General features: G+C 33.4%; 3 protein-coding genes across 20 annotated transcripts; all 3 read left to right on the top strand.

Moving 5' to 3' along the window:
* Nucleotides 1-4,025: 4,025 nt before the first annotated feature.
* Nucleotides 4,026-8,615, top strand: LOC123221970 (sodium/hydrogen exchanger 1-like). Its single transcript, XM_044644956.1, has 14 exons — nt 4,026-4,368; nt 4,462-4,580; nt 4,855-4,952; nt 5,308-5,367; nt 5,463-5,509; nt 5,610-5,804; nt 5,966-6,012; nt 6,167-6,233; nt 6,849-6,949; nt 7,257-7,358; nt 7,587-7,725; nt 7,807-7,869; nt 7,964-8,038; nt 8,126-8,615. Exons 1-14 carry the CDS (start codon nt 4,186-4,188, stop codon nt 8,462-8,464), a joined length of 1,635 nt encoding a protein of 544 aa, XP_044500891.1. The 5' UTR covers nt 4,026-4,185; the 3' UTR covers nt 8,465-8,615.
* A 509-nt stretch (nt 8,616-9,124) lies between these two features.
* On the top strand, nt 9,125-14,045 carry LOC123220125 (39S ribosomal protein L45, mitochondrial-like). Its single transcript, XM_044642150.1, has 12 exons — nt 9,125-9,351; nt 9,884-9,924; nt 10,051-10,151; nt 10,297-10,377; nt 10,845-10,927; nt 11,607-11,658; nt 12,084-12,173; nt 12,596-12,664; nt 12,772-12,873; nt 13,109-13,177; nt 13,510-13,566; nt 13,782-14,045. The coding sequence occupies exons 1-12, from the start codon at nt 9,278-9,280 to the stop codon at nt 13,866-13,868; spliced, it is 906 nt and encodes a 301-aa protein (XP_044498085.1). The 5' UTR covers nt 9,125-9,277; the 3' UTR covers nt 13,869-14,045.
* Nucleotides 14,046-16,307: 2,262 nt separating this feature from the next.
* On the top strand, nt 16,308-21,234 carry LOC123221850 (glutathione synthetase, chloroplastic-like). Of its 18 annotated transcripts, XM_044644788.1 has the most exons (9): nt 16,311-16,779; nt 18,539-18,661; nt 18,736-18,816; nt 19,001-19,081; nt 19,172-19,241; nt 19,826-19,946; nt 20,376-20,519; nt 20,629-20,821; nt 20,903-21,234. In XM_044644788.1, exons 1-6 carry the CDS (start codon nt 16,721-16,723, stop codon nt 19,892-19,894), a joined length of 483 nt encoding a protein of 160 aa, XP_044500723.1. In that variant the 5' UTR covers nt 16,311-16,720; the 3' UTR covers nt 19,895-19,946; nt 20,376-20,519; nt 20,629-20,821; nt 20,903-21,234. The 18 variants fall into 18 exon arrangements, 9 of the variants coding, with proteins under 9 accessions (XP_044500726.1, XP_044500727.1, XP_044500725.1 ...); XM_044644791.1 differs by having other exon boundaries at nt 16,308-16,779; nt 19,158-19,241; nt 20,384-20,821; XM_044644792.1 differs by lacking the exon at nt 20,376-20,519 and having other exon boundaries at nt 16,308-16,779; nt 19,158-19,241.
* Nucleotides 21,235-23,827: the final 2,593 nt, after the last annotated feature.

Raw genomic sequence — 23,827 nt, forward strand, 5'->3', positions numbered from 1 at the left:
TCGTTCCTCTTAATTTTACTTACTAATGTACCACATTACACATCTATTATTTATTAAAAGGCAAAAACTTGGATTTTCGGATACACTGAATAACCTATGAAATCACTTTTTTATTACTCTTACCAAATTCTATTTCCCTTTATTTATCTGGGAACATCTGGGAAAGTCACTGGACTTATCTGGGAACATCAATGCTTTTCATGCAAGCCATCCAACTTGAGTTTTTGTTAGTTTGTGAATGACAATGAAATAGCCATGTGATAAGCTGTTGTCCCTTTCTAACCTGCAACTCGGGGAAGAAGAATCCAAACCCTTTTTGTAGATTGAACTTGCTCAAACTTACATTTAAATACATGATGTACTCGTCTCATGATTTGCTGGTTGTATATATAATAATAATAATTTTGAAAAAGACTCCCTCTGTTGCCTCTAATTTGCTTCCATATAAATCACAATTTTCTTTTAGTACTGACTCATTTTTTCAGCTGTTGGGGTACAATAAGTACCACAAATATAGTGAATGTACTTATAAAATGGCCAAAAGACTTATTTTCTCAAAAACACTTGTAGGGTTCTAAAGGCTTAAACACCCATCTATGAGTCGTTAAACATACTCAAAATCGTTAATTATAAATTATAAAGGATAAAAATATTATTTTATCACTAAACCTTCAAAGTTTATATCATTTTCCTTGTTTGGTTTGAAAAACTAATAATTTCCCCTTAGCATTTAAGTTTTGAAAAATTCACTTTTCTCCAACTCTAAGTTTTCATACTTTTCAAATTTTTTCTTTTCCAACTATCCCCTCCCAAACTTTTTGAAACTTTTTTCACCTCCTTTTTCTAGAGTTTCGTCTTTAATGGCTTTAGAGAACCGGTTGATCTTCTCTGCTGAATTGTCGACTTTGACTAGGTTTATTATCTAAACAACATTCTATCATCCAAATCTATATGATGAAGCGTCTTCCAGATCTGAATGATGCTTTTAGACTAATCGATAAAGACGCTTAAATCAACGAAGACTCATCTTCGTTGATCGAAATAAATGAAGACTTATTTTTGTTGATTCTTTTAGAATTGATAAAGAGGTCTCTTCGTTACGTGCCAAAGAGGGTGAGAGATGAAGATGCATTGACCAGTGTATCCTTAAACAAAAGTATCATCGTTTGTGCCTAAAGAGGGGAAAAATATAAACTCTAGATTTGATTGAAAAAATATTATTTTTTAAAATTATAAAACTTTAAATAATAATGAAGTTATTAATTTTTAAAATAAAAAAATAAAATAAAATAAAATTTTTATTTTTAATATAAAATTTTAATAAAAATTAAACTACCGATAAAAATTTAGATTTCAGATTCTCAAACACGGTAAATATAAATTTCCCCTCGATATTAAAATTTCGGGTGGGACATGGTCCATTGGGCTAGAATAAACTAGGCATAATTTATGTCGCACTCAACTAGGATTATCACCTACTAATAATGATTGATTGATTGATTGATTGATTGCACCTTAACCCGCGTTGAAATTTGTGCCAAAATTTTGAAAGGAGATTATGCTTACATGAAAGGGTGATCATGATGACGTTATGATAATTAAAAAATATATATCTATACACTTTGTCAAATTAGTGGGGCAATTGAGAAATTGAAAATCTAGGCCATATAATTAATATATAATACAAAAATAGGATGATAATTGTTATAAAGAGTCCGACCGAATTTATCGGATGTGAGATTTCAGGTCACAACATACCCCTTCATCGTTATCATGTTAATAATATGTTATAAACAGTCTGATCGATATTGTCCGCTTTGACACTTCAGGGCCTTACAGCTTTAAAACGTGTCGTTTGAGTTAAGAGTTTCAGACCCTACTTATATACAAGCTCAGTAGATAGAACAGAAGCGATATGGGACTTCAGGTCACAACACATCCCCTCCCCTCCAATCGCTATCATGCTGATAATGTGTATATAAGCAAGAGCCTGAAGCTTTTAACTCGAACGACGTGTTTTAAAGCCGTGAGGGCCTGAAGCGCAAAGCAGACAATATCGATCGGACTGTTTATAACACGTTATCAGCACGATAGCGATGGAGGGGGGGTGTGTTGTGATCTGAAGTCTCATATCACTTCCGTTCTATCTACTGAGTTTGTATATAAGCAGGGGTCTGAAACCCTTAACTCGAACGATACGTTTTAAAACCGTGAGGGTCTGAAGCCCAAAGCGGATAATATCGGTCGGATTGTTTATAACAATAATAATAATAAAATATCAACAAGCTTTTTGGGAACACTCTTAGTCTTAGACGTGCAATTTTAATTTGTGGGAAAGCAACAAGTCAATTGTTTGTTAAATTAGAAAAAACAAAAATACACAAAGACTTATAGCAACTAATATTAAAGAGTCGATGGTACATCCTTTTACCATTTAATGAAATATCTCAAAATTAAATTAAATATTTAAAATATATTCAGATAAAACAAAAATACTCATTTTTACCAATATAAAAGAAAAATATCACAGTTTTGTGAATTAACTTAAATGCCCTTATTTTTTGGCGGTAAATTCATTTTCCCATGAGGCTTTCACGAGACGCACAAGATCGATAATTCTCTAATAATTTTTTTGGTTTTTCAACAACAAAAAAGGAAAAAAGGTTAGTATACTATCTCTTGTCATGTTTTAATCATTTTGATATTATGATTTTATTGATTAAATAAAAATATTGAACATTTTTAGTTAGGATTTTTGGTTTTAAATATTTGATTTTATAGGTTGATTTTTATTTATTTTGGATGAATTAGTTGAGAGTTATTGTGTTGTAATCAATGTATATTTGTTTTTTTTATTGAAATAGTATTTGAAAAATAATATTTTAATTTAAAAATATAGATCTTAAGGGAAAATATTCTCCACTTCAAGGGAAAACAATTAGGTATTTTCACTTTAATCCTCCACAATTAAATATTTTTCTTTTAAACCCATTATATTTGAGCATTTAATTTAACTATCCAACTATATGTGATATTGATATTTAGAAAAAGTGGTCTATAAATTTATATGACCAAACCCTTTATGGTGACACCCCATTGGGAATAAATAGATATTTGATATGCCAACATTTTCTCCATCCAATCATGTCCAATTCACTCTTTTTGTCCGTTTAGAAATTCTGTCACACCTGTTTTTCCTTTTTTTTTTTGTCTTTCTGATTTTATTTGCAATTTCTCTCCTTATTGATGACTGACCTTTCCTTTTGGTTGGCTTTCAAGATCAACTAGTCCATGCATGGGTCCAACCGTACAAAATGTTCTTTTTCCTTTTTTTTTTTTTCTTTTTATGTCATAATTTTCATTAATGAAATTAGATAGCGATTGATAAATAAAATTGTCCAATTTGAAAGAAGAAAAATTACTGTTTTATCAAAATTAAAGTAAAAAATTAATTTTTATATTATTTGTTATATCATAAATTTTTATTATTTATTAATAAAATAAAATAATATAAATAATATAAAATAAATTATTAAAGTTTTTTTTTTTACGGGGAATGCATTAGAATTTTCAAAACAAGATCAATTGTCAAATCAATCATCAACGTACACGTGGATTAAATCTGAGATTACGCTTTTTAGATTTAGATCTGAACGAGAGTGCACCCATTGTTTAATCTAATTCTATTTAATATCAGTTTTAAACTTCTGGCGCCAGCTAACGGCCGTATCAATTTCTAGACCAGCCAATTCTCTGTTACTTCACCCACTGCAAGTATCCAACTCCCCCAAACAAAATTTGAGTTGTGAATAAGTCACATGGCGTTTATATCACAAATTAAAAGAAACATGCCTTTAATAATAGGAATATCATGGAATATCGACGTGGTTGTTTCTCGTGCTGCCACCTATCCGATTGTAGCACTTTATCGTAATTCTCTCCGCACAGAACCGGAACCATATCAACTACCAGTCTTCCCTCCATCTGAGCCTTGAAGTGAAGAAATCAAAATATCAAATCATGTAAATAATCACAAGATTCAACTTAGCCTTTGTCAAGATCATAAATTAAACACAAACCCATTTCAGGTTTCTTCTTCTTGTGCTAAAAAATCTAATCTTTTTTTTTTTAATTAATCCCCACATTATGAATGCCATATAATTCAGCTCTACATATTCCCCAAAAATGGCTTCCAATGAAACATTACACCACCTTTCATCGTCCCTTCAGAAGGACTCCTCGTATCTTAGCACCAGCACCATCATTGCTTTGAGTGTGTTCTTCACGCTTCTTTGCGCCTGCATCATTATCGGCCACCTCCTTGAGGAGAACCGCTGGGCTAATGAGTCCACCACAGCACTTGTTCTGGTGGGCGCGGAAAAAAATTTTCTTGATTGGTTTTCTGGAATAAGATTATTAATTTTGGTCAATTCTAAGTTTTTTTTTTCCAAAATTTTTCAGGGTTTGTGCGCCGGAGTAGTTGTGTTGTTGTTGAGTAAATGGAATAGTTCCCGTTTATTAGTGTTTGATGAGGACTTATTCTTTCTTTATTTGCTTCCTCCTATCATTTTCAATGCTGGGTACATTCTTTTTCTGATTTTAGCTCTTTACTGGTAGCATAAAACTGAATAGGATTGGAGCTTGCAGTGTTTTTATTTGATGTGGAAGGTTAAATCTTGTTGTGTATGTCAAGTAAAAGAACATTGTTATAGTTTTATGTAATCTTGATACCTGTGATATGGGATCCAGTTTGCTCTGTTTGACATATTTCTTCTAAGAAATTTTTGTCAGAGATATTTGTTTCGTGGAGATTAGTATTTGCTGTGCTCTCTAATGTTAAGAATTTGGCTGCAGATTCCAGGTAAAGAAGAAGCAATTTTTCAAGAACTTTACAATTATATTGTTGTTTGGAATTTTTGGTACACTAATTTCATTCTGCCTCATATCAGTGGGTAAGATACACTGATCTCAGATCAACTTCACTCTTCGCTTTGTCAGAGCAATGTTATATATACATACTTATGAGTACATGAATAAGTACACATAGACATAATGTGTTGTCATGTGATTGAATGTTACAGTCTTCTTAATTTAAATCATCTAATCACATAATGATACATTATATATATACTTTTTGTGTACTCAAAAGTGTGTATACATTGTTTTATTGGGCTTTGTCGTACGAAGCTTGATGTTTAAATTGGTGAATAGTTTGTCTAAAGTATATTACCATCATTCTAGTTAATCCTGTATTTCATCAAAATTGCCGGTTCTAATCATATTATTGTCTCTCCTTAACTTTTGCAGGAGTTGTTTTCCTATTTAATAAGCTCGGCGTGACAGATCTTGATATGCAAGATTACCTTGGTGACCTATGATTGCTTCTTGGACTTATTTTGTAATACGCACATGCTAGAATTCACTTATATGTGCTGATCACTTGAAAATTCTTAAAACTGCAGCTGTTGGTGCCATACTGTCAGCAACCGATTCAGTTTGTACATTACAGGTGCATCTGATAAATGTTCAAACAATATTTAGTCCAAAAAATCAGTCTATACAGATAATTGATCCATACCATTGACACTAGATCTTTTATCCTCTTGAAGGTTCTCAGTCAAGATGAAACCCCATTCCTATATAGTGTTGTATTTGGAGAAGGAGTGGTGAATGATGCAACCTCTATTGTGATTTTCAATGCAGTCCAATCACTTGACTTCAGTAACGTTGATGGTACAATTGCCTTAAAGTTGTTGGGAACTTTTCTCTACCTTTTCTTCACCAGCACTGCACTCGGTATAGCGGTAAGTCACTTCTTGATATTTCCAATAAAATTTAGTAAATCAATGGTTTATAGGTTAGCCAGGCATGCAATAATAATTCTTTGCTTGTTGTGGTGTTGGCCTGATGGATTTGAATTTTGCTGACAACACTATCTTCTAAAAATTTACATGGAATGTTTCAGGTGGGCCTTTTAAGTGCCTTTATCATAAAAACGCTTTACTTTGGAAGGTACAAAGAATATTCCTCTTCAGTTTTGTATTGCAGCTTCTGATTTTATTTATTTTCTCTTTTTTTGGGAAATTGGTGAATTAGTTTCATAGATAATGTTAATCTGACCTGTGTAAATCAAGGTCTCTGACATCATTGTTTCTTTCATGAACAGGCATTCCACAGATCGTGAAGTTGCGCTGATGATGCTTATGGCTTATTTATCCTACATGTTAGCTGAGGTACTCTCACAACATTATATGATCTTGGAAGTTTGAATGTTTAAGCTGATTGCTATGAAATCGATATTAAAAGAGCTCTGTAAGTTGACTGCCTGCTACTGGCCATTTATGCCTAATTATGTTCATTCTTTCCAATTCAATAAACCATTGAATCATTGTCTATCAGCACACATCTCATCCAAATTACCCCATCGATTTTGATACCGCTTCTGGTCGATGTTCATTTCTTCCACTGGAAAGAATATAAGGGTGTCAAACTCATTCAATGGATGCTCTCATGAAGAGATTCCTGAAAATTCCTTTTAACTAAAATTAAGAAATCTTGTGTTGAAACATCAATGAAATGTATTTTGGTTATTGTACTAAACTATGGCCTCATATGGAATGGCTAAAAGGAGGTGAATTTGATTATCATAACAACAAAGAGTTGAAATGGGCTGCTTCAGAAACCGCTGTTAACATATACAGACAGCAAAAACATAGAGCTTGTGAGACTTGTATCAACTGTTTTTCCACTGACCGGCAATCTTCTGCTGAAATGGAATGTTCTGAATACTGTTAATGTGTTTTGCCGCTGTGTTTTATCTGTAGCTGATAGATTTAAATTTCATGCAGCTTCTGAGCCTCAGTGGGATTTTGACAGTTTTCTTCTGTGGCATTGTAATGTCACACTACACATGGCACAATGTCACTGAAAGTTCACGGATAACAACCAAGTGCGTGTCTACTCTTTTAGCTAACTCTTCTCCTATTTCCCCTTTTTCCCTCGGATATCCAAAAAAAAATTCAAATAACAAATTCTGTAAATTGAATTTGAAGAAAAACTGAATTATCAACAGGTTCAACTGTTCGTATAATTTTCTGTGGTCTGTTTCATTGCTTTCTCTAGATTTGTTTCAACATAGTCATTAACTTCTAGCACATATGCAAGACCTTTTGCCTTTCTTTTTAACAAAGCTATATTTACGGAAAGCATAAATTCTAAACTAAAGGCTAAATCCTCATGATGGTTGATGATTCCAGGCATGCATTTGCAACAATATCATTCATAGCGGAAACTTTCATATTCTTATATGTTGGTATGGATGCCTTAGACATTACCAAATGGAAAGCCAGCAATGCAAGGTACTTTTTACCATTCTAATGGATGCTCTAGTTTTAGCAGTTAATTTTCACTTAATAAACAACTCTAGGAGACTGAAATGGCAAAGTTCACTAAATCAACAGAATCAAGCTGTTGAGAAAATTCTTGACCAGGACTGATTGAACAACATAAAAGGCATTATTGTTGTTCTGTTTGCTTTATCTGTAGATTTTAATGTCATTCTAACATGCTTCAGATTCTTGATTCAGTGCAGGAACATCAATTGCTGTTAGTGCAACATTGTTTGGATTAGTTCTAATTGGACGGGCAGCATTTGTGTTCCCTCTGGCAAATATCCTGAACTGTGTTAGGAAAGGATCAAGTGCAAAGACAGAGTTTCGAGAACAGGTAATAACTGCAAGCATTCGAACAGTTAGTTATCGTCCTCTACTTGTATTCCAGATGCTTTCTAACTCACTGGAACTTCAGTTTATAATATGGTGGGCAGGACTAATAAGAGGTGCAGTTACAATTGCTTTGTCCTACAGCGAGGTTCACTTCTATCATCCCTGCTCGTAGTTTAATTAAGCATTTTGACATCTTTTCTTCCTAGACTAATGTTAGATCTTACATAAAATCACTGCAGTTTTCGAGCTCCAACACAAAGTCATCAGCTCTAATGATCACTTGTACCATAATTGTTGTTCTATTTAGCACAATGGTATGCAGAACATTCTATACTCTTCATACTGCCCATATAGCTACAAATGAGAACACCAGGGTGACACAATTTTATATTGTGAAACAGGTATTTGGTTCCATAACAAAGCCTTTGATTGAAGCAGTGCTGCTGAGAAATGCTAAGCCTGCAATTTCAGATGCAACTGACATTCCTAGCCTAGAAGAGCTAACAATACCTTTCCTTGACAATGGCGATGATCCTGGAAACAACCATCTGGCGCCAAAGGCAAGCAGCCTGAGGTTGCTAATAACCAACCCTACCAGAACTGTGCACTACTGGTGGAGAAAATTTGATGACAAATTCATGAGACCAGTGTTTGGTGGAAGAGGGTTTGTTCCATTCATACCAAGCTCTCCAACCGGTGCAGCTGATGGAACTTCTGAAGCCAGAAGATCTAACATTTAGTTGATACAAACCAAAAAAAAAGGAAAATCTTACAAATTTCTTGGTGTTGGTATAATTATTTGTATTGAGTTCTTCTATTTTTGCTTATAAATTTTGGTTAAGTAGAGGTGTTGTAATTACTTAGAACAATGTTGAAGCTTGTCTGTTTTTATTTGTTTTTGTCATGTATAAATTTTGCAAAGAAAATCCTATAATTCATTATATGAAATATAGCAAATTAAAATTTATAAACCTAATTTGTCAAGTGTTGTATTACGGGTGATTTTTAAAAATAAAATAATAAAATTTTTAATTATTATGTCAATATTTTAAAGAAAATTTTAAATATTTTTGTATCATGTTACTATTTTTCTCAAAAAATATATCGATTTATATTAATAATATAGATTGTATCACATAATATGTATTATCTTGTATAATATATATATTGTATTATCTAATTTGATATAACTTATAATATATATAGTTTATAATTTGTATTATATTATAAAATATATATGATATATTTTAAGGTATTAATAATTATAACCCAAATTATTAATATAATAATATATTATTCTAATGTTAATATAAAGATAATGTTAAAAAATAATTGGGTCCACGGATTCAGTCTTAGGACCGACATAGCAAACCTTTGCTTGGGCCCTGAACCAAAGACCGATCTAACACCGGGCCCGGGCCCAGGCCGTCTTTGCCCCACTCTACTCTCCTTAAACCCTTCAACAACAGCAAAACCTTTCTGTCTCAGATGATCAAAATCAGATCACCAAATTAGGATTTTGATTTTGTTTTTGTTTTATTGCTAATAAAAAGATGGCTTTCTTGAGAAGATTGCAGGCTGTCCGTACTCTATGTCGAAATTTTGAGCTTCAAGAATCTACATATCTGTAAGTCACCCACTTCATTTATTAAGTGTTCCGTTTGGCTCTTGGAAATGCAGGAAAACATGAGCAAAATTTTGTTTTTGAGTGTAAAGTTTTTTACTTTATCGCGTAGAAAATGCTTTTGCCAGTGTAATTAGTTGGTATATGACTTGAATTTTGATATTTTCTATATGTTTGTGGAACTTGTTTCTTTTTCTTAATTGCTCTATTTGCCTCCAGAGAAAAATATTGGAGAATGAAGAGAAAAATTTGAATTGTAAAGGTTACCTTTTTGTTGACCTAGAAAGAATTCCCAATAAGGCTTGTGGACTGAGATTTGGTTGCGATTATTTATGTTTCTTATTTATGTGGATATGATTTCCTGATGTTCCATTTTGGTTCATGTGAAAATGTTGGACAAGAAAGAAGATGTCAAATTTTTGATAGTCAGACAGAAGCAAACTCAGTGTGTACTAGAATTGGTCTTTTGTTTTATCTGTATATTATATATATTTTTGTTCTGGATGTCGTTTTGATTTTGTATTCATATCTTCAGGCGTGGGAGCTCAAGAAGTTATTCAAGCACTGTTTTCAATGGTAATGTTTTGAACTGCAACTTTGATTCATGAATACTCTTCATTCTTATTATCCATTTTCTGATTATATTTTTGAATGATTGTGACATAAGTGTTTTCACACTTATATGATGTTCAATATTGTCAGTTCCTAAGAATTACCGTTGGAGCATTTCTTCTTACTTGTATAAGGACCAGAATGCTCTTCCTTGGACTCATGGAAGTACATTGACAGTTCATCCTCTCATGGTAATTTTTGTAAAACAATTTTTATTTGGGTGGGATCTATATGCCAATTCTTGTTTATTACCTCCATAGATAGTTTATTTGTCAGTTTCTGTAGTGTTCATATGTTACGATTAATAAAATGGGATCATGATCTTTTTATTTTTAGGCTTCCAAATTATTGATCTTTTGGAATGACAAAAGGTTTGTAACAACAGCAGCGAAAGCCCCTGCGCAAGGACGGCAGATGGTATGTTATCTTTACCTCTTAAATCGGCTATACAGTAATAACAGAATATGTAACTGTCTCCTGAAGTTCATTTTGAGATCTCAACTTTCTTTTCTCTTTCTGAAACATGCTCATGTTTGTGACATAAAGATACTTCTAATACCTGCAGTGTACCAGATCATTAAAAATGAAATTTTGATTTTTTTTTTTTTTTTGGGATGTGTACATGAACAAGTACAAAGTTTGAACAAAAATTCGAAATTTCAGATGCAGGTAGAACATTGTTGAAAATGTCTCTTCTTCTGCATCTGCACAGGCTAACCCCAGTTGTGTGTCCTACTAAATTAGGGTTTTGCAGCTTAATTTGATAGGTTAGGCTTTTATGTGGCAATATGCTTCTTGCATTAAGATCTAATTGGAATTTTCTTGTGATCTTGGTTGTTTTAATACACTGAAATTTGATTATATGCAAATACTTTCATAAGCAGGTTTCTCTTAAAGTGTCCATGTTGAGCCCTGGATTCATATATGAACCTTACGCACCTCGTGAAGCAATGCCATTTTGGCGGAGGTTAGCTAGTCTTTAACCAAGTTTTAGTTTTTTTTTTTTCCTAAGCTTATGGCTTGTACCTTGAATTATTTCAATAACTTTTGGTAGCTCGAGTAAGTCTTAAATTTCACAATAGCAATTCTAGGTAGCTTCAATCAGGTCACCTAATTAAACATTTGTTACAACTGATAGGCTTTGAATTTGAACATTTAAAGATACCATTCTCATGTCACACCAGAAAAAAAAAAAAAAAAAAAAAAAAAAAGATGCTTGCCCATACCGATATTTTTATTAGTTTGAGTGACATTTAGTCAAATTACTTAATCTTTAAATCATGGAATGGCAATTAGCTAAGTTGTACAACTTTAAAAAACACATCCTTTTAAGGATTCACTGTGTTTGGGTTGTAGACTTTGTCCTACTTTTTCTGACCAATTCTAAGGTATATGCTAATAAAATGGAAGTTAGAGCTTTTATATGTTATTCGATGAAACAGAACTTTTGGAGCTGAAATTTGTCAAACTCCAACATACTTTTTTTATAATGAAAAATGTATCTTAGAAAATATGATGCTCAATTTTTTATTGACATATGTGGAACACTTTAAACTGGTTTCATTCTTCACTATCTCTTTTAAGCTATTCAGGAGCACTTATTTTATGTTCATGTCTTTCTGCACTGACTATTCGTTGTATATCAGATGGTTTACGAGAAATGGATGGAGAAGAACGAAAGATGATATCATATTAGAGGTGACTTCTATGTGTGCTAACTACAATTTGCTATGAGAATCATTCTGCATGAATTCATGTTCTTTCCTCCATGAGTATGCTATGATTTTTGTGTGACTACCATATTCCAATTTCAATATTGCTCCCTTCTCTCTCTTTCTATTTTCATTTGTTATTTACTTTTCAATAAGAGTTGGATTATGGATCTTTATGTTTGGCAAAGGGAAAGAAACTGAACCTTTATCCCTGTCCTCTTTTGACCCAATAGTTGGTCATTGGATGTCAGTAATTTTGGTTTGGCACTATGCCCCACTTGTAATTGTACTTGATTTGCGATTTACACTGACCTTCACTTATGAAGAATGCATGCATGACTTTTTCACATGAAACCCCAACTTATTGAGTGCCATTATTTCATTGTCACATATGCATTTTGTTGCTTTCAGCTGAAAAGTGCCTACGCCATTACCAAGTTGAGGAAAACTGGATATACAAAACAGAAGTTCTACAAAGAGGCTGTAGAATTGTATAAGGAGGTATACTAATGTAATATTGTTAAATTTAACTTGACCATTATAGTTTCTACTATGTATCTTTGATGTGTGATTTGCCACTTTATATTTGTTTGCTTTTAAGGGTTGTGCTGGGTAGAATTCAAAGTTCAAAAAGATCTGTCTTTCTCATGAATTATAATCATGAATCTTGATGCAACTTTTGATTTCTGTAATTAGAAGCTGGACTTAGGAAGTCCTAGAGGAAATAAACCGATAATTTTTATTGATTAAAATTGACCTTGTTGGTGACAGTTCTACATGAAGGAAGAAAGGACATTATTCTATCTTCAGATGATGCAATTCTGGAAGCTTTCTTTTGATCTTTTTTAATTTTATGGTTATTTAATGCGATATTGCTTTTCATTTTCTTTGTGCTCACTGCTGAATGTTTTCCTTTTTCTTAGATAAACACTTTGGTGGCGAGTGGGGAGAAAACTTCAATAAGGAAAGCAGTTACTGAGAATATGTACTCTGTATGACTCCATCAGCTTCAGTTATTGTACTTGGTGCATTCAGCTTCTTATCAAATTTTGCATAATCTATGGTTAAACTTCTGTCTTTTTGGCTCTCTTCTCTACAGGCACTCAAGAATGAAATTAAACAAAGGGAATCCATGTGGAGTAAGGTGTATTGGGAATTGGTTGAGCCAATTGTTAAGATACGAACGCTGCGTGCTCGGCTGGCAAGTATCCATCTGTTTGTGTGAATTCAGAATAATTAGTACTTTATATGAAGTAAATATGAATTGTCGCAAAAAGAAAGCTTCCCAACTTCTTATTGTGTGGACTTGATACATAGAGAGTAGTACAGTGCAACGGATGTTGTGCTGAATAGGAGGTGACTGTTTGAATTTAGAAAACATAAATGTCTCTTTACATGGAACTGATTGGTCATGTTCTATTCTTCTAAATATACAGATTGGTGTTGACCAAAAGGACCTCAACAAAGTGTTTGTACAGCTTACACTAGAGTTTCTGGCAAAGCAGGTGAACTGCCTGTTGTGATTTGTATGCTTCTTTATTTAGTTGTATCCTAAATGTTGATTTAATTTTTCCTGCAATTCAAGTGCACAACTTGCGGTAGCCAATCCAAATTGGAAATTTCTCATTGGCCTAAAATTATTTATCTAATCATCCATCTCTCATATTGGTTAATTTCTTTTGTTTCTGTCATTTTTATTTTGATTGAGGAGCTGGAGGTGGTGGTTTCTTTAACAGATTGATTTTTGGTTACATACGACCATACGTATATCTAATACTTTTATCCAATACCTTCACTTGTTGAGAGTCTTGACAAATTATGATCTTACATGATGCAGAAATTTGAGGCATATGATTCAAAAGGCGCTGTTGTTGCCGGAGATAAAAATAAGGAGGTAGGCCTTATGGTATAATCAACTTTTGGGTGATGCGGAAGTTTTTAAAGAGTGTTGTGTATAATAGTTTGACCAACTGCATATATGCCTCTGGCCTCATACTGATAATGACAACTGAAATTTCAAATTTTATTTATTTTTTTATGTACTCGTATTTTTTCATATCTTAACCCCACTAGGCCTAATAATTGATGGTAGTTATACTTGCTTCCCAGGTTCTTGTCCGTGACATCTGGGTATTTGAAAAATCTCTCTTTCATCCTGGAGCTTATTGGCGACTATGTGGGCGGATTAAGGTCTAACCTTGCATTGCTTGACTTAAGAACTGGTCTACTATACAGATGACTTGCCCAATGATAAATTTTGCTGCTCAATTTTGTAATTTATGCAATGTCTATGATAAATATTCGTTTTCCTTGTTTTATGAATTCAGTTTGAGATCTGAATTCAGGGGAATAAATTAATCTTCCTTTGGTACAGTCCACTACCAATCATCAGAGGTTACTATTCTGTTACCTTGCATGTTTGGCATGTGATATTCTTAATTAATTTAATTTATCTTTTATTCAAAGTTTTCCAATTATATTAAACATACATTATTTTGTATGTGAAGTTTGTATACTAAAGTATTTCAATAATCATAGCCGTCGCGTAAGAGATTCTTGGATAATTTTAGTTACTGTTTGTACCTGTCAATCTCTACAAAAAGGTTTGTTCATTGGTTTGTAACAACCCTGGAGAAATCCGGAGACTTAAAAGTGCTCTTTAGCTCTGTTAAGCTTTGTCTATTTTTAGTTATGTTTAACTGAACAGCCCTTTGGTTTGTTTGGTTTAGTTAATGCTTATTAGTTGGTAGTTGGCTTGGTTGTTTTAGTGGAGAGATGAACACAAGTACTGTATAGGGATGGTATAGTTTCTACAAGCCTGCGGCATTATATAAAAGTGAATGCTAAAAGGTACAGGATGAAGGCCTCATATATCATCTGTTTGGTACTATAAGTTCTGCAATTTTCCAGAGCCAAACCCACATGTTTCATTCATTTTTTCCAGCTCAGGGGCTGCCAAAGGTTTTATTTCAGTACTAATTTGGCTTGAATTTGATTGTGATTCGGCCACTGCAGTCCTGAAGCTGTGCTCCATACAAGCCTGGGTTTTTTGCACTTTCTGCCCAGATGAGCTCAGAGTTGCACTTGTGGAGAGGGTTCAAGTCTTTTGCATTCATAAGCGAAGTCATGTAATCGTGTCAGGAAATAAAAGTTAGTTGTTATGAATATATTTTAGGAGTTGTAATCTCTGGAAATTTGTTCGAAAACTTGTTACCGTCCTTGTTTTCTTAAAGGTGATGTTGTTGCTTGAAACAGAAGCTGGTTTGACAGAAAAAAGAAGTTTCGCTTATCCCTCAACAGAAGAAAAGAAAAGAACATTTTTTAACAGTTTATTCTTTCTTGCCATCAACTTCCAAGAAATGGATCACCTGATACTTCATCACTTCACCATCCATTAATTACCTCATCAACTCAATTCTCATTTGCATACGAAAAACTATAGGCTATCAAAACATGGATCAGAAAGAACACAAACATGAATTCCACCAATCTCCTGGCCTTTGCAACAAGCTCTACAACTTGATGAAATTCTTACCAACACTTCTTCTCAAGCTGCTGACTTCTGGCCAGTTTACGCCTCGCTGTGTAGTTGATGCTCCTGGATTGAATGCTACTGGGATTGAGTCCAGCTCTAAGACTAATGCTGACCAAGTTGTGCTCTCCATAGCTGAAGAAAACCCTCCAAAAGGTGAAAATATGGAAGACAAGGCTAACTCTCACTTCCCCATAAGCACTTCTGACAATGAACAAGATGCCTCTCAAGTACCTGAAGACAATGATATTGATGCTAAGACTCAAGATCTAGGAGAGGAAGCGCCACTCAATAAAGCTCCAAAGAAAATGGTTAGCATAAATGAGAATGTAGAAACAATAAAGATCAGCAAGAAGAAAAGCAAAAAGCTGGAGCCACAGGAAGTAGATCAGCAAATACCTTTGAAATCCATTTTAAAGGTGCCTTCCGATGCTAGTAATTCTCAAGAACCAAAACAGTTTCTTTGTAGTGCCAATGGTGCATAAACTATAAAGTAATGTTATATATAGAGTTAACACCGTTTTCCTTGTCGATTTAAATAGTGGATACTAACTCTTCAATTAGATCAATCTCTTGAAATTATACAAGAGGTTTTGGGTCAAATCTATTCATACAAGGTTAAAGGGTGTTTGAATAATATTTGCAAGAAATAGAAAAAAAAACTGTCAATTTGTTTCTGCTGGTGGTTGTTTGCTAAGATGTGACAATGAAGTGGCTAAATATTGGGGTGTTACATGTTGCAAAATACATTTCAAAAAACTTAAAGAATATCTTTGATTAAAATTTAAAGATAGTATAAGAATTTGCAAATGAATTATCTTTCCAATAATATGTCAATATCCCAAAGTGAACCTCCATAAAATGGATTCAAGATGTCAAGAGAAAGAACCAAAAAAAATTATCTTTTTCCTAATACTGTAATTGATTATTTTATTAAAAAAACTCAAAAAAAGAAAAATTAATCAGTTTTTTACCCATTGTAGAGCGTTAGCAAGAGGGTCAAAACTGAAAGGCACAATTGAGAAGTACAGCCACAACGGTTGGCGACCATTCATGACCTGAGTAACAATAACAAAATCACTGTCACACACACACACGCACAAACAAACAAAAAATCACAAATTCTAAAAATCTAATAAAAATTTTCTTTTGTTGCATAACATAAGCTGCTGAGTGTCTTAATAGACCTCTTTCAAGGCAAATGGGTGCTGGTTATTCTTCTCTTTGCTTTTCCGGCTCCATTCACCATCACTCTTTTCCTCTTAGTAGCTTTCATTGTGAATCAAAATTCTCCTTCAATCCCACCTGTAAAGATCAAAGCTTTGATAACCCTTTGAAAAGGATTCCTTATTTTCCTCAAACAGTCCGGCCCTCTGGTTGTGGTTTAGCTTCAAAAGTTGGGACTTTGAAGTGTGGGAAAATGGGAGAGATGGACAGTCAAAAGAGAGTTTCAGCAATTACGAAACCCTTGTAGGATTTGGAGAGTGTTGATGAACGTTGGTTCAACAGATAATTTATGATGCTCTTGTTTGGAGCTCTCTTCATGGCCCTGTTGTTGGAGACAAAAACGTGCAGGTAAGTTTCGAGTATTCTTATTTGAAGTGTTTTCATGTGTACATGTATGACTATCCGGCTGCTGAGAAAGATTGATGGACGAACCTTGTCTTAGTTTGCTGAGAAAATGTTGGGGAAAAACCAAGTAATAGAGATTTCAAGTGCTTGAGTTTTCTGCAATCAAATCTTGCAAATATGCATTCTCAGTTGATACCCATTTGCTGATATATATTTCTTTTTAGGCCTAATTACCTTTTTTTTTTTCTAATAGCTAACATTATAATTAGGCATGAGTGTTGTCAATTAAGATGGATAGAAAGATTCAAAGATCGAATTTGAGATGAAAATTATACTTTAACCATAAGGATGTAGAGTTGTGAAATGAAATTTTAGTACTTCCATTTGATTTTTTGGGGTGTTTCATATTATAGAGATCAGAGAGATCTCCTGTTGTGGGAATGGTGCATGCCCCGTTTGCATTGTTGCCCTTGTCATTCCCTGAAAGTTACTATTGTCAAACATGTGAGTTAGCACCCATTTTTAATGAACTCATTGATTGTGTGAGTTTGGACAGAAATTTTATTCAAGATTCGCTAACGAGGTACTCTATTTTTCTTTTGTTATTTATGCTGTCATATATTTAAATGGAAGCAACTTATGGTACATAATCAGACAAACTTTTTTTAAAGACTCTTTAGCTTACTACTACATATACCTACTGCTTCCCTTTACTAGGTTATTATCTTTTAAATCATGGGTTGAGTTATCTTCTTATTGTCTTGGCACCTTCACTAGCAGCAATATATTATTTTGTTGTTCAGGTCAGTGATGATCTTGAATGTCCATGGATTATTTGCATTGTTAGCATCATACCTTTGTTTCCACCGAACTTGTTCTATGCTGGCACTCCCTCCAACTGCTCACGCCTGTAAGTTGCATATAGGGATTGATATACTATGACCTTGGATGTGCAGTTTCAGAGGTATACACTTAGACATGGAAATTTTACCCCTCCCACCCTGAAGAGTTGGGGATTTTCCGAAATAACTGGGGATGGGACCAAAAAAATCCCTGCAAGTAGGGACAAGTATAGATATCTCTCCGCCCCATTAAATTAATATTCTATAAATTTTATGAACCTGTAAAATTAATTAATTTTATGAATTTTTATTAGATAAGTATTAATAAATAGATTTTATACTTGTTGCATCAAATTAATGGAGACAATGAAACCCAAATCGACTGTCAACAACAAGAGCAAAATGCCAAGACTTTTGAAAAGAGATTAAATGCAAGTGGACCTATATCCATAAAAAATAATCTTCAACTTTTTGCTTTGAAGCCAAGCCATTTCGTTCAGTTTCTTCACTATATGTAAAGATTTGTGAGAAGTTTTGTGAATTTAATAAACAAAGAAAGGGAGTCCACTCAGTGGGATCTTGATGCAACAATCAAAATAATAGAACTTGAAGCAATTTTTACAAAGCCAAGCCGTAAATATTTTGCCTTTGAATCCTTTGTTTGGAAAACAATGTTTGAAGGTCTAAATACGATTTCATGCTCTTTTCCTGGCCTTGGTACTCTTGTTAGCGAGCTTCACAGGTCAAACAATTTATCCTTGCTTCCTACTTATAATTTGTGCTGCTGGAACTGTCATTTGGAAACAATTTTCAGAAGTTATAAGGGCGTATGTCTATGCCTCTGTGTGTGTAAACATTATTACCACCATCTTTGGAGAGGTTGGGATTGCCATAGTTGACCTCCTGTGATCTTATTGCAGGAGTTTACTCATTCACTATGGAGAACACCTAGGATTAGATTCCAAAAAGATCCCTGACAAATCTTCAGTCAGTCAGTTTGCAGAAGCAATGGTTAAAGCTTGGACGGAGTATAATAATTCCAGGTTAGTTAGTCACAAACTGCTGCTGCATTTGCATAGGTCAGCTAAGCTTTTAGTTACCTGGAATATTTTTTTAGGGCTGTAGTTATGGTCGTGTTTCAATCTGAAGACTGTAAATTGTATGACCAACACTGGCTTTGTTCTGTATTGAAGGAAAAATATCCTTTAGTTTCTTGAGAGGCTTGTCTGGGAAATTGTCAACAGGATGAAAAAGGTGTTCGTATGTGAAAGACTTTTGCTTAAAGAAAATTATTTTCAGATTATAATATCCAAATATTCGTTTTAAATTCAGAAGCTCTTTATATAGCTCACTTACAGCTGCCTTCCTTAGCTTAATAACACATACAATATTACAACTATTCAGAAAACATTGGCAGAAATTGATGTGCAAGGGAAACTACTTCCTGATGGAACTCTTCTTGTGTATGTAAACTTCTGGCCTATTTTTGAAATTTCTATACAGATTCTCCATGTTATGTTTCTGACTGTGATGTCAAAGCTTTGTAATTGCAGTAGTGGCCAACCAGTTTCACTTGTCTATTTTAGAGCTGGTTATGCACCAGCTGATTATCCTTCAGAATCAGTAAGCACTCTTTCTATTTTCCTTCTACTTGCTGTTGAGAGAAATTTGTTTGATTTTCTTTTGTTGTCTATCCTTGTTCAAGATTTAAGATGCTGACAGTGGATTGTGTTCTATGGCATTCATCTAACATATGAATATTGGCATTGAATCTAGTTGCCTTGTATAGTACATGCCATTTTGTATGCTGTAAAAAATGGTTGGTTGATACTGCATGACAAAGGGTGACAGGAAGATTATCTAAATCAGTAAGATGGAGAAATCTAACCCCCTGTGTAATGCCTGATTATGTCCTCCCAAGGATTGTGTAATGGAATATCAACTTTTGAGCTAAACTGAATGGGTTAAGATTATTCTTAAGTAGTACTGAATCGATTGTGGATGACTTTAAAGTTTTAATTTTCTTCACCAGTTTCCTAATTATTCCCTTTTTTTTTTTTTATTGGTAGGTAATTATTCCCTGTTTTGTTCCTTACAATATCTCTTTTCTCTGTTACTTTTCTTATGATACTTGAATGCCAAAAAGAGAACTTGACTCTACAATATGATGTCTACTGTTTGATCATTAGCACATTTTCTATTGATAGGAATGGAGAGCCAGGCTACGTATGGAGCAGTCTTCTGCTATAAAGTGTCCATGTATATCTATCATTTAGCAGGCACCAAGAAGATTCAATAAGAACTTGCAAAATCCAATGTTCTTGAGAGGTAATATTTTCGGCCTAAATGATTGTTTTATATGCTCAAGCTGATTCAAGAATTTGTGCTCTAAATGTTGAAAATAAGTTCTAAATTATGAATTCTAATGGCTTTAAAGAAAGGCTTATAATAGTTTACTACATAAATGGTTTTTAAGTTTGAGGTGATGGTGTAGCCACTAGCCACTTACAAGACATAGCAGTAGAAATGTGGTGTCATTGGCTTGTAAATTTAATAATTTTTTTTTAACTCGATTGTTATTTTATTCTAAATTCTAATTCCTGGTGAAGTTTCTGCTTCTGGTAATCCATGCTGATATTGAATCAGTTCAATATCGAATGTAGTTTCGGCTTGATATAGTCCATGTTCCTCGCAATAATCTTGTGAGTCTCCCAAAGTAGATTTATGAGCAGTTCATTAAACTTCACATTTTTGTAGAATAGCAGCTTACCTGGGTAAAAACAGAGTTTTCTAATTTGATAAGAAAGAGGGCATTGTGGAGTTTCAATGACTCCGAGATAATCAGCAAAGCAATCAAAAGACCTGAGCTATATGTCATGAAGCCACAAAGAGAAGGCGGAGGTCCTATATTTCTAATCTTCACTCTTCCACCTTTTTGTTTTTAACGGTTATACATTAGCTACTGCTGGGAAACATGGTCTATGAACAGTGTTTCACTATTCCATTTCAGGAAACAATATCTATGGTGAACATGTGAGGGAAACCCTTTTAAGGTTGAAAAAGGAAGGGAGCGAAGAATATGCTGCATAAATTCTTATGCAAAGGATATTCCCAAGTGAAACCCTTGCATATCTGATGCGTGATGGTGTTTTTCATAAAGATCAAGCTATATCAGAACTTGGCATATATGGTGCTTACTTAAGGTACTTAAAGGACCAATAGATCACAACTTGAGAATTATTCATTTTCAGATGCACTTTACATTCTCAATTTGAAAATTGCAGGAACAAGGACAAGGTGATCATGAATGAACAATGTGGTTATTTGATGTGGACAAAGATTTCTCCTCAAATGAAGGCGGGGTTGCAGCTGGATTTTCCGTCTTGGACAGTATATATTTAACTTGTTAGTTACTTTGATTGTATAATTTAAGCCACGTGATTCTGGTTCTATACAAGAAACCATGTCAAAGTAGATGCATTTTGCTCAATTTAGTATTTTCTTCAAATTTGTGAAGGAAAAGATTGTCATGGAGAACATGGTGGTTCCCCTGTTTTTTGTTGAGTAATAAAATTTTGATGTGGGTTGTGTACCAAACCACTTTCTTCTAGAGCAATGCTATGTGTACACACATGTCAATACACAAATAAATACACAGATGATATATCATTATGTGATAGAATACTATTTTATTCTTAATTCAAAATTATTTGTATTCTCATTTGTGTACTTAAGAATGTATGCACAGTTTTAATGTATATTAGATAAAGGGAAAAATCTAACCAATGTAGGGGTGTGTATAATTTGGTTCAAATTGTAAAACCGAATCAAACTGCTTAAAAATTATGGTTTGGGTTAAAATTTTCTAAACCGTTTTTTTCAGTTTTGGTTGTGGTTTGAGCAATTTTCAAACCGAACCAAATTGTAAACTGTATTTTATATATATATTTAAGCAATTTTTAAACCGAACCAAACCATATACCATATTTTATATATATGTATGTATGTATGTATAAAGCTATGTTTGACAAAATTTTCTAATAAATAATTAGGTGTACAACTTATTTTTTAATATTTATTTTGTTATTTTTTGTATATGTATATTGTATATATGTTTTATATTTATTTTACATGTGTATATTATGTTTTAGAAAATTATAATTTAGCTAATTTTATTAAATGATATATATATATAATTTTAAAATATTCAAACTACAATAGTCGAATTGTGTATCATATAATATATCAAAAACTCAATTTATCATATCATGTATCATATCGTTTGATACACTTTTTAAAAATTAAAATAATAAATTACTAATAAAATATTATAACTGAGACGTTATTATTTTGAAAAATATCACAAACACCTTTAATATTTTAACCTTTAATATTTTAAAATTTTTCATACACACCTCTAATGCATTCATTTTCTCTAAAAAAGTGTATTAATTCGTATAAGAAATATGGATTGTATCGTAGAATACGTATTGTATCATATGATATGTTTATTGTATCGTGTTAATTCGATACAACTTATGATACGTATCGTTTACTATCTATATCATATCATATTGTATATCATAAAATACTGATAATTACAGTTCAAATCGTAATCTAAACTAAACCAAACCGTATTTTTTTAATTTGGTTTGGTTTGATTCGATTTAAAAATTTTTCAAACTGTTTTTTTCAATTCGGTTTAAAAAATCTTTCAAACCGTACCAAACTAGACCATACACACCCATAAAACAATGGTTAGACAAGCTATATTGCTTCCCAAAAAGGCCTAATATCTCCCACAATGCATATCATTTCCATGTGATGCATTACTAGAGAGGAAAAAATTTTGTTATAATACGCAGTATTTCAAAGAATGAGAACAACATTAGTTTGTTTTTCTGTTCATGTATAAACTCTGTCATTTTCTTCTATCCATCCAAAATCTCGAGCTCGTTTTTCCCATAACCGTGAATGCTTGCGTCCCTCGGAAAGTAATCTTTCAGCCCTCTCCCTTGCTTCTTCACAGGTTTCCATTCTTGCATTGCATCTCTCTGCTTCTGTTTGAAATTGGGAAGATGTTCTCATTGAAATCTTTTATCAATGTATTGGTGTGCTCTAAGGTGTCATTGGCTACAATTTCGGGCAAATGAAGCTCCTGCCACCAAGTCTTCATTATCCTTCTCCATTTCTTCCTTCAATTCTGGATCATGCTCACCAGAGTCTGAATGTGCATTCACAGAAAGAGAAATTTGTCAATTTAGCAGGGAGAAATGCTCTTGAAGTTGACATAAATAGTTATCATTAGCAAAACATACATTCAGGTCCTCATAAATCATTTATTAAATAATCATTTGACTCAAAAGCATAAGTTCTACAAATAATAATTCAACAATAGAACTAAATTGGAATGGTTAGCGTCAAATAGTTCAAAATATTAAAGTTTTTCTCTTGATTTTTTTTTTAAACTAAGAACCCAAATTGGTTGGATATAGGGCTAGATACAAACTCATCCGAACAAAGTAAAAACTTAGATATGTAAACCCTAAGATATAATAACCATACCTATAATTACAGTACTTGTTTTGCTAATTTTAGGGACTTTTACTTTTGATGTTGCTAACATTAAAACAAAATGGGCTTTTCTTCAGAAGGTTGATTCACTTCTCTGTAAGCTGTAAGGCCAATAATCACCATGAAAATACTTTCAAATGTGTATTAAAACTTTCACAATGTATGCTGATTAATACTAAATCCAGGGATTATGTAACATCCCTGATCCAGTAACTTGGCCCACTGTCAAGATATTATCCACTTTGGATACACAGTCCATCATGGGTTTACTTCTGGGCTTTGTAATCCAAAACACGTCTTGACAGTTAAGGAGCTCACAGACTATTTAACCAATCAAACTCTTCCACCACTAACCAATATAGGATACATAGATAGACCCAGCATCTCTCCCGTGCTTTGTCGATGTGGGATTCGCCTAAGGGTATCACATACACCCCCCCTTACGGGACCCAACGTCTTCGTTAAGGTTTAACCCACCATCGTTCAAGAGGACACGCGGAACTACTCTGATGCCATTTGTAACATCCCTGGTTCAATAACCCAGCCCACTGTCAAGATATTGTCCACTTTGGACACACAGTCCATCATGGGTTTGCTTTTGGGCTTTGCAACCCAAAACGCGTCTTGACAGTTAA

This window comes from Mangifera indica, chromosome 7, assembly GCF_011075055.1.
Source record: "Mangifera indica cultivar Alphonso chromosome 7, CATAS_Mindica_2.1, whole genome shotgun sequence".
NCBI lineage: Eukaryota > Viridiplantae > Streptophyta > Magnoliopsida > Sapindales > Anacardiaceae > Mangifera > Mangifera indica.

Excerpts from the sequence above, each read along its gene's own strand:
- LOC123221970 (XM_044644956.1), top strand. The coding sequence starts at position 4,186 with ATGGCTTCCAATGAAACATTACACCACCTTTCATCGTCCCTTCAGAAG. Across the intron at positions 4,369-4,461 it reads CCACCACAGCACTTGTTCTG|GGTTTGTGCGCCGGAGTAGT; the intron begins GTGGGCGCGGAA and ends AAAATTTTTCAG. Across the intron at positions 7,359-7,586 it reads TGGAAAGCCAGCAATGCAAG|TGCAGGAACATCAATTGCTG; the intron begins GTACTTTTTACC and ends TTCTTGATTCAG.
- LOC123220125 (XM_044642150.1), top strand. The coding sequence starts at position 9,278 with ATGGCTTTCTTGAGAAGATTGCAGGCTGTCCGTACTCTATGTCGAAAT. Across the intron at positions 9,352-9,883 it reads CTTCAAGAATCTACATATCT|GCGTGGGAGCTCAAGAAGTT; the intron begins GTAAGTCACCCA and ends TCATATCTTCAG. Across the intron at positions 12,665-12,771 it reads TTACTGAGAATATGTACTCT|GCACTCAAGAATGAAATTAA; the intron begins GTATGACTCCAT and ends TCTTCTCTACAG.
- LOC123221850 (XM_044644787.1), top strand. The coding sequence starts at position 16,721 with ATGATGCTCTTGTTTGGAGCTCTCTTCATGGCCCTGTTGTTGGAGACA. Across the intron at positions 16,780-18,538 it reads TTGGAGACAAAAACGTGCAG|GAGTTTACTCATTCACTATG; the intron begins GTAAGTTTCGAG and ends ATCTTATTGCAG. Across the intron at positions 19,242-19,825 it reads CTGATTATCCTTCAGAATCA|GAATGGAGAGCCAGGCTACG; the intron begins GTAAGCACTCTT and ends TTCTATTGATAG.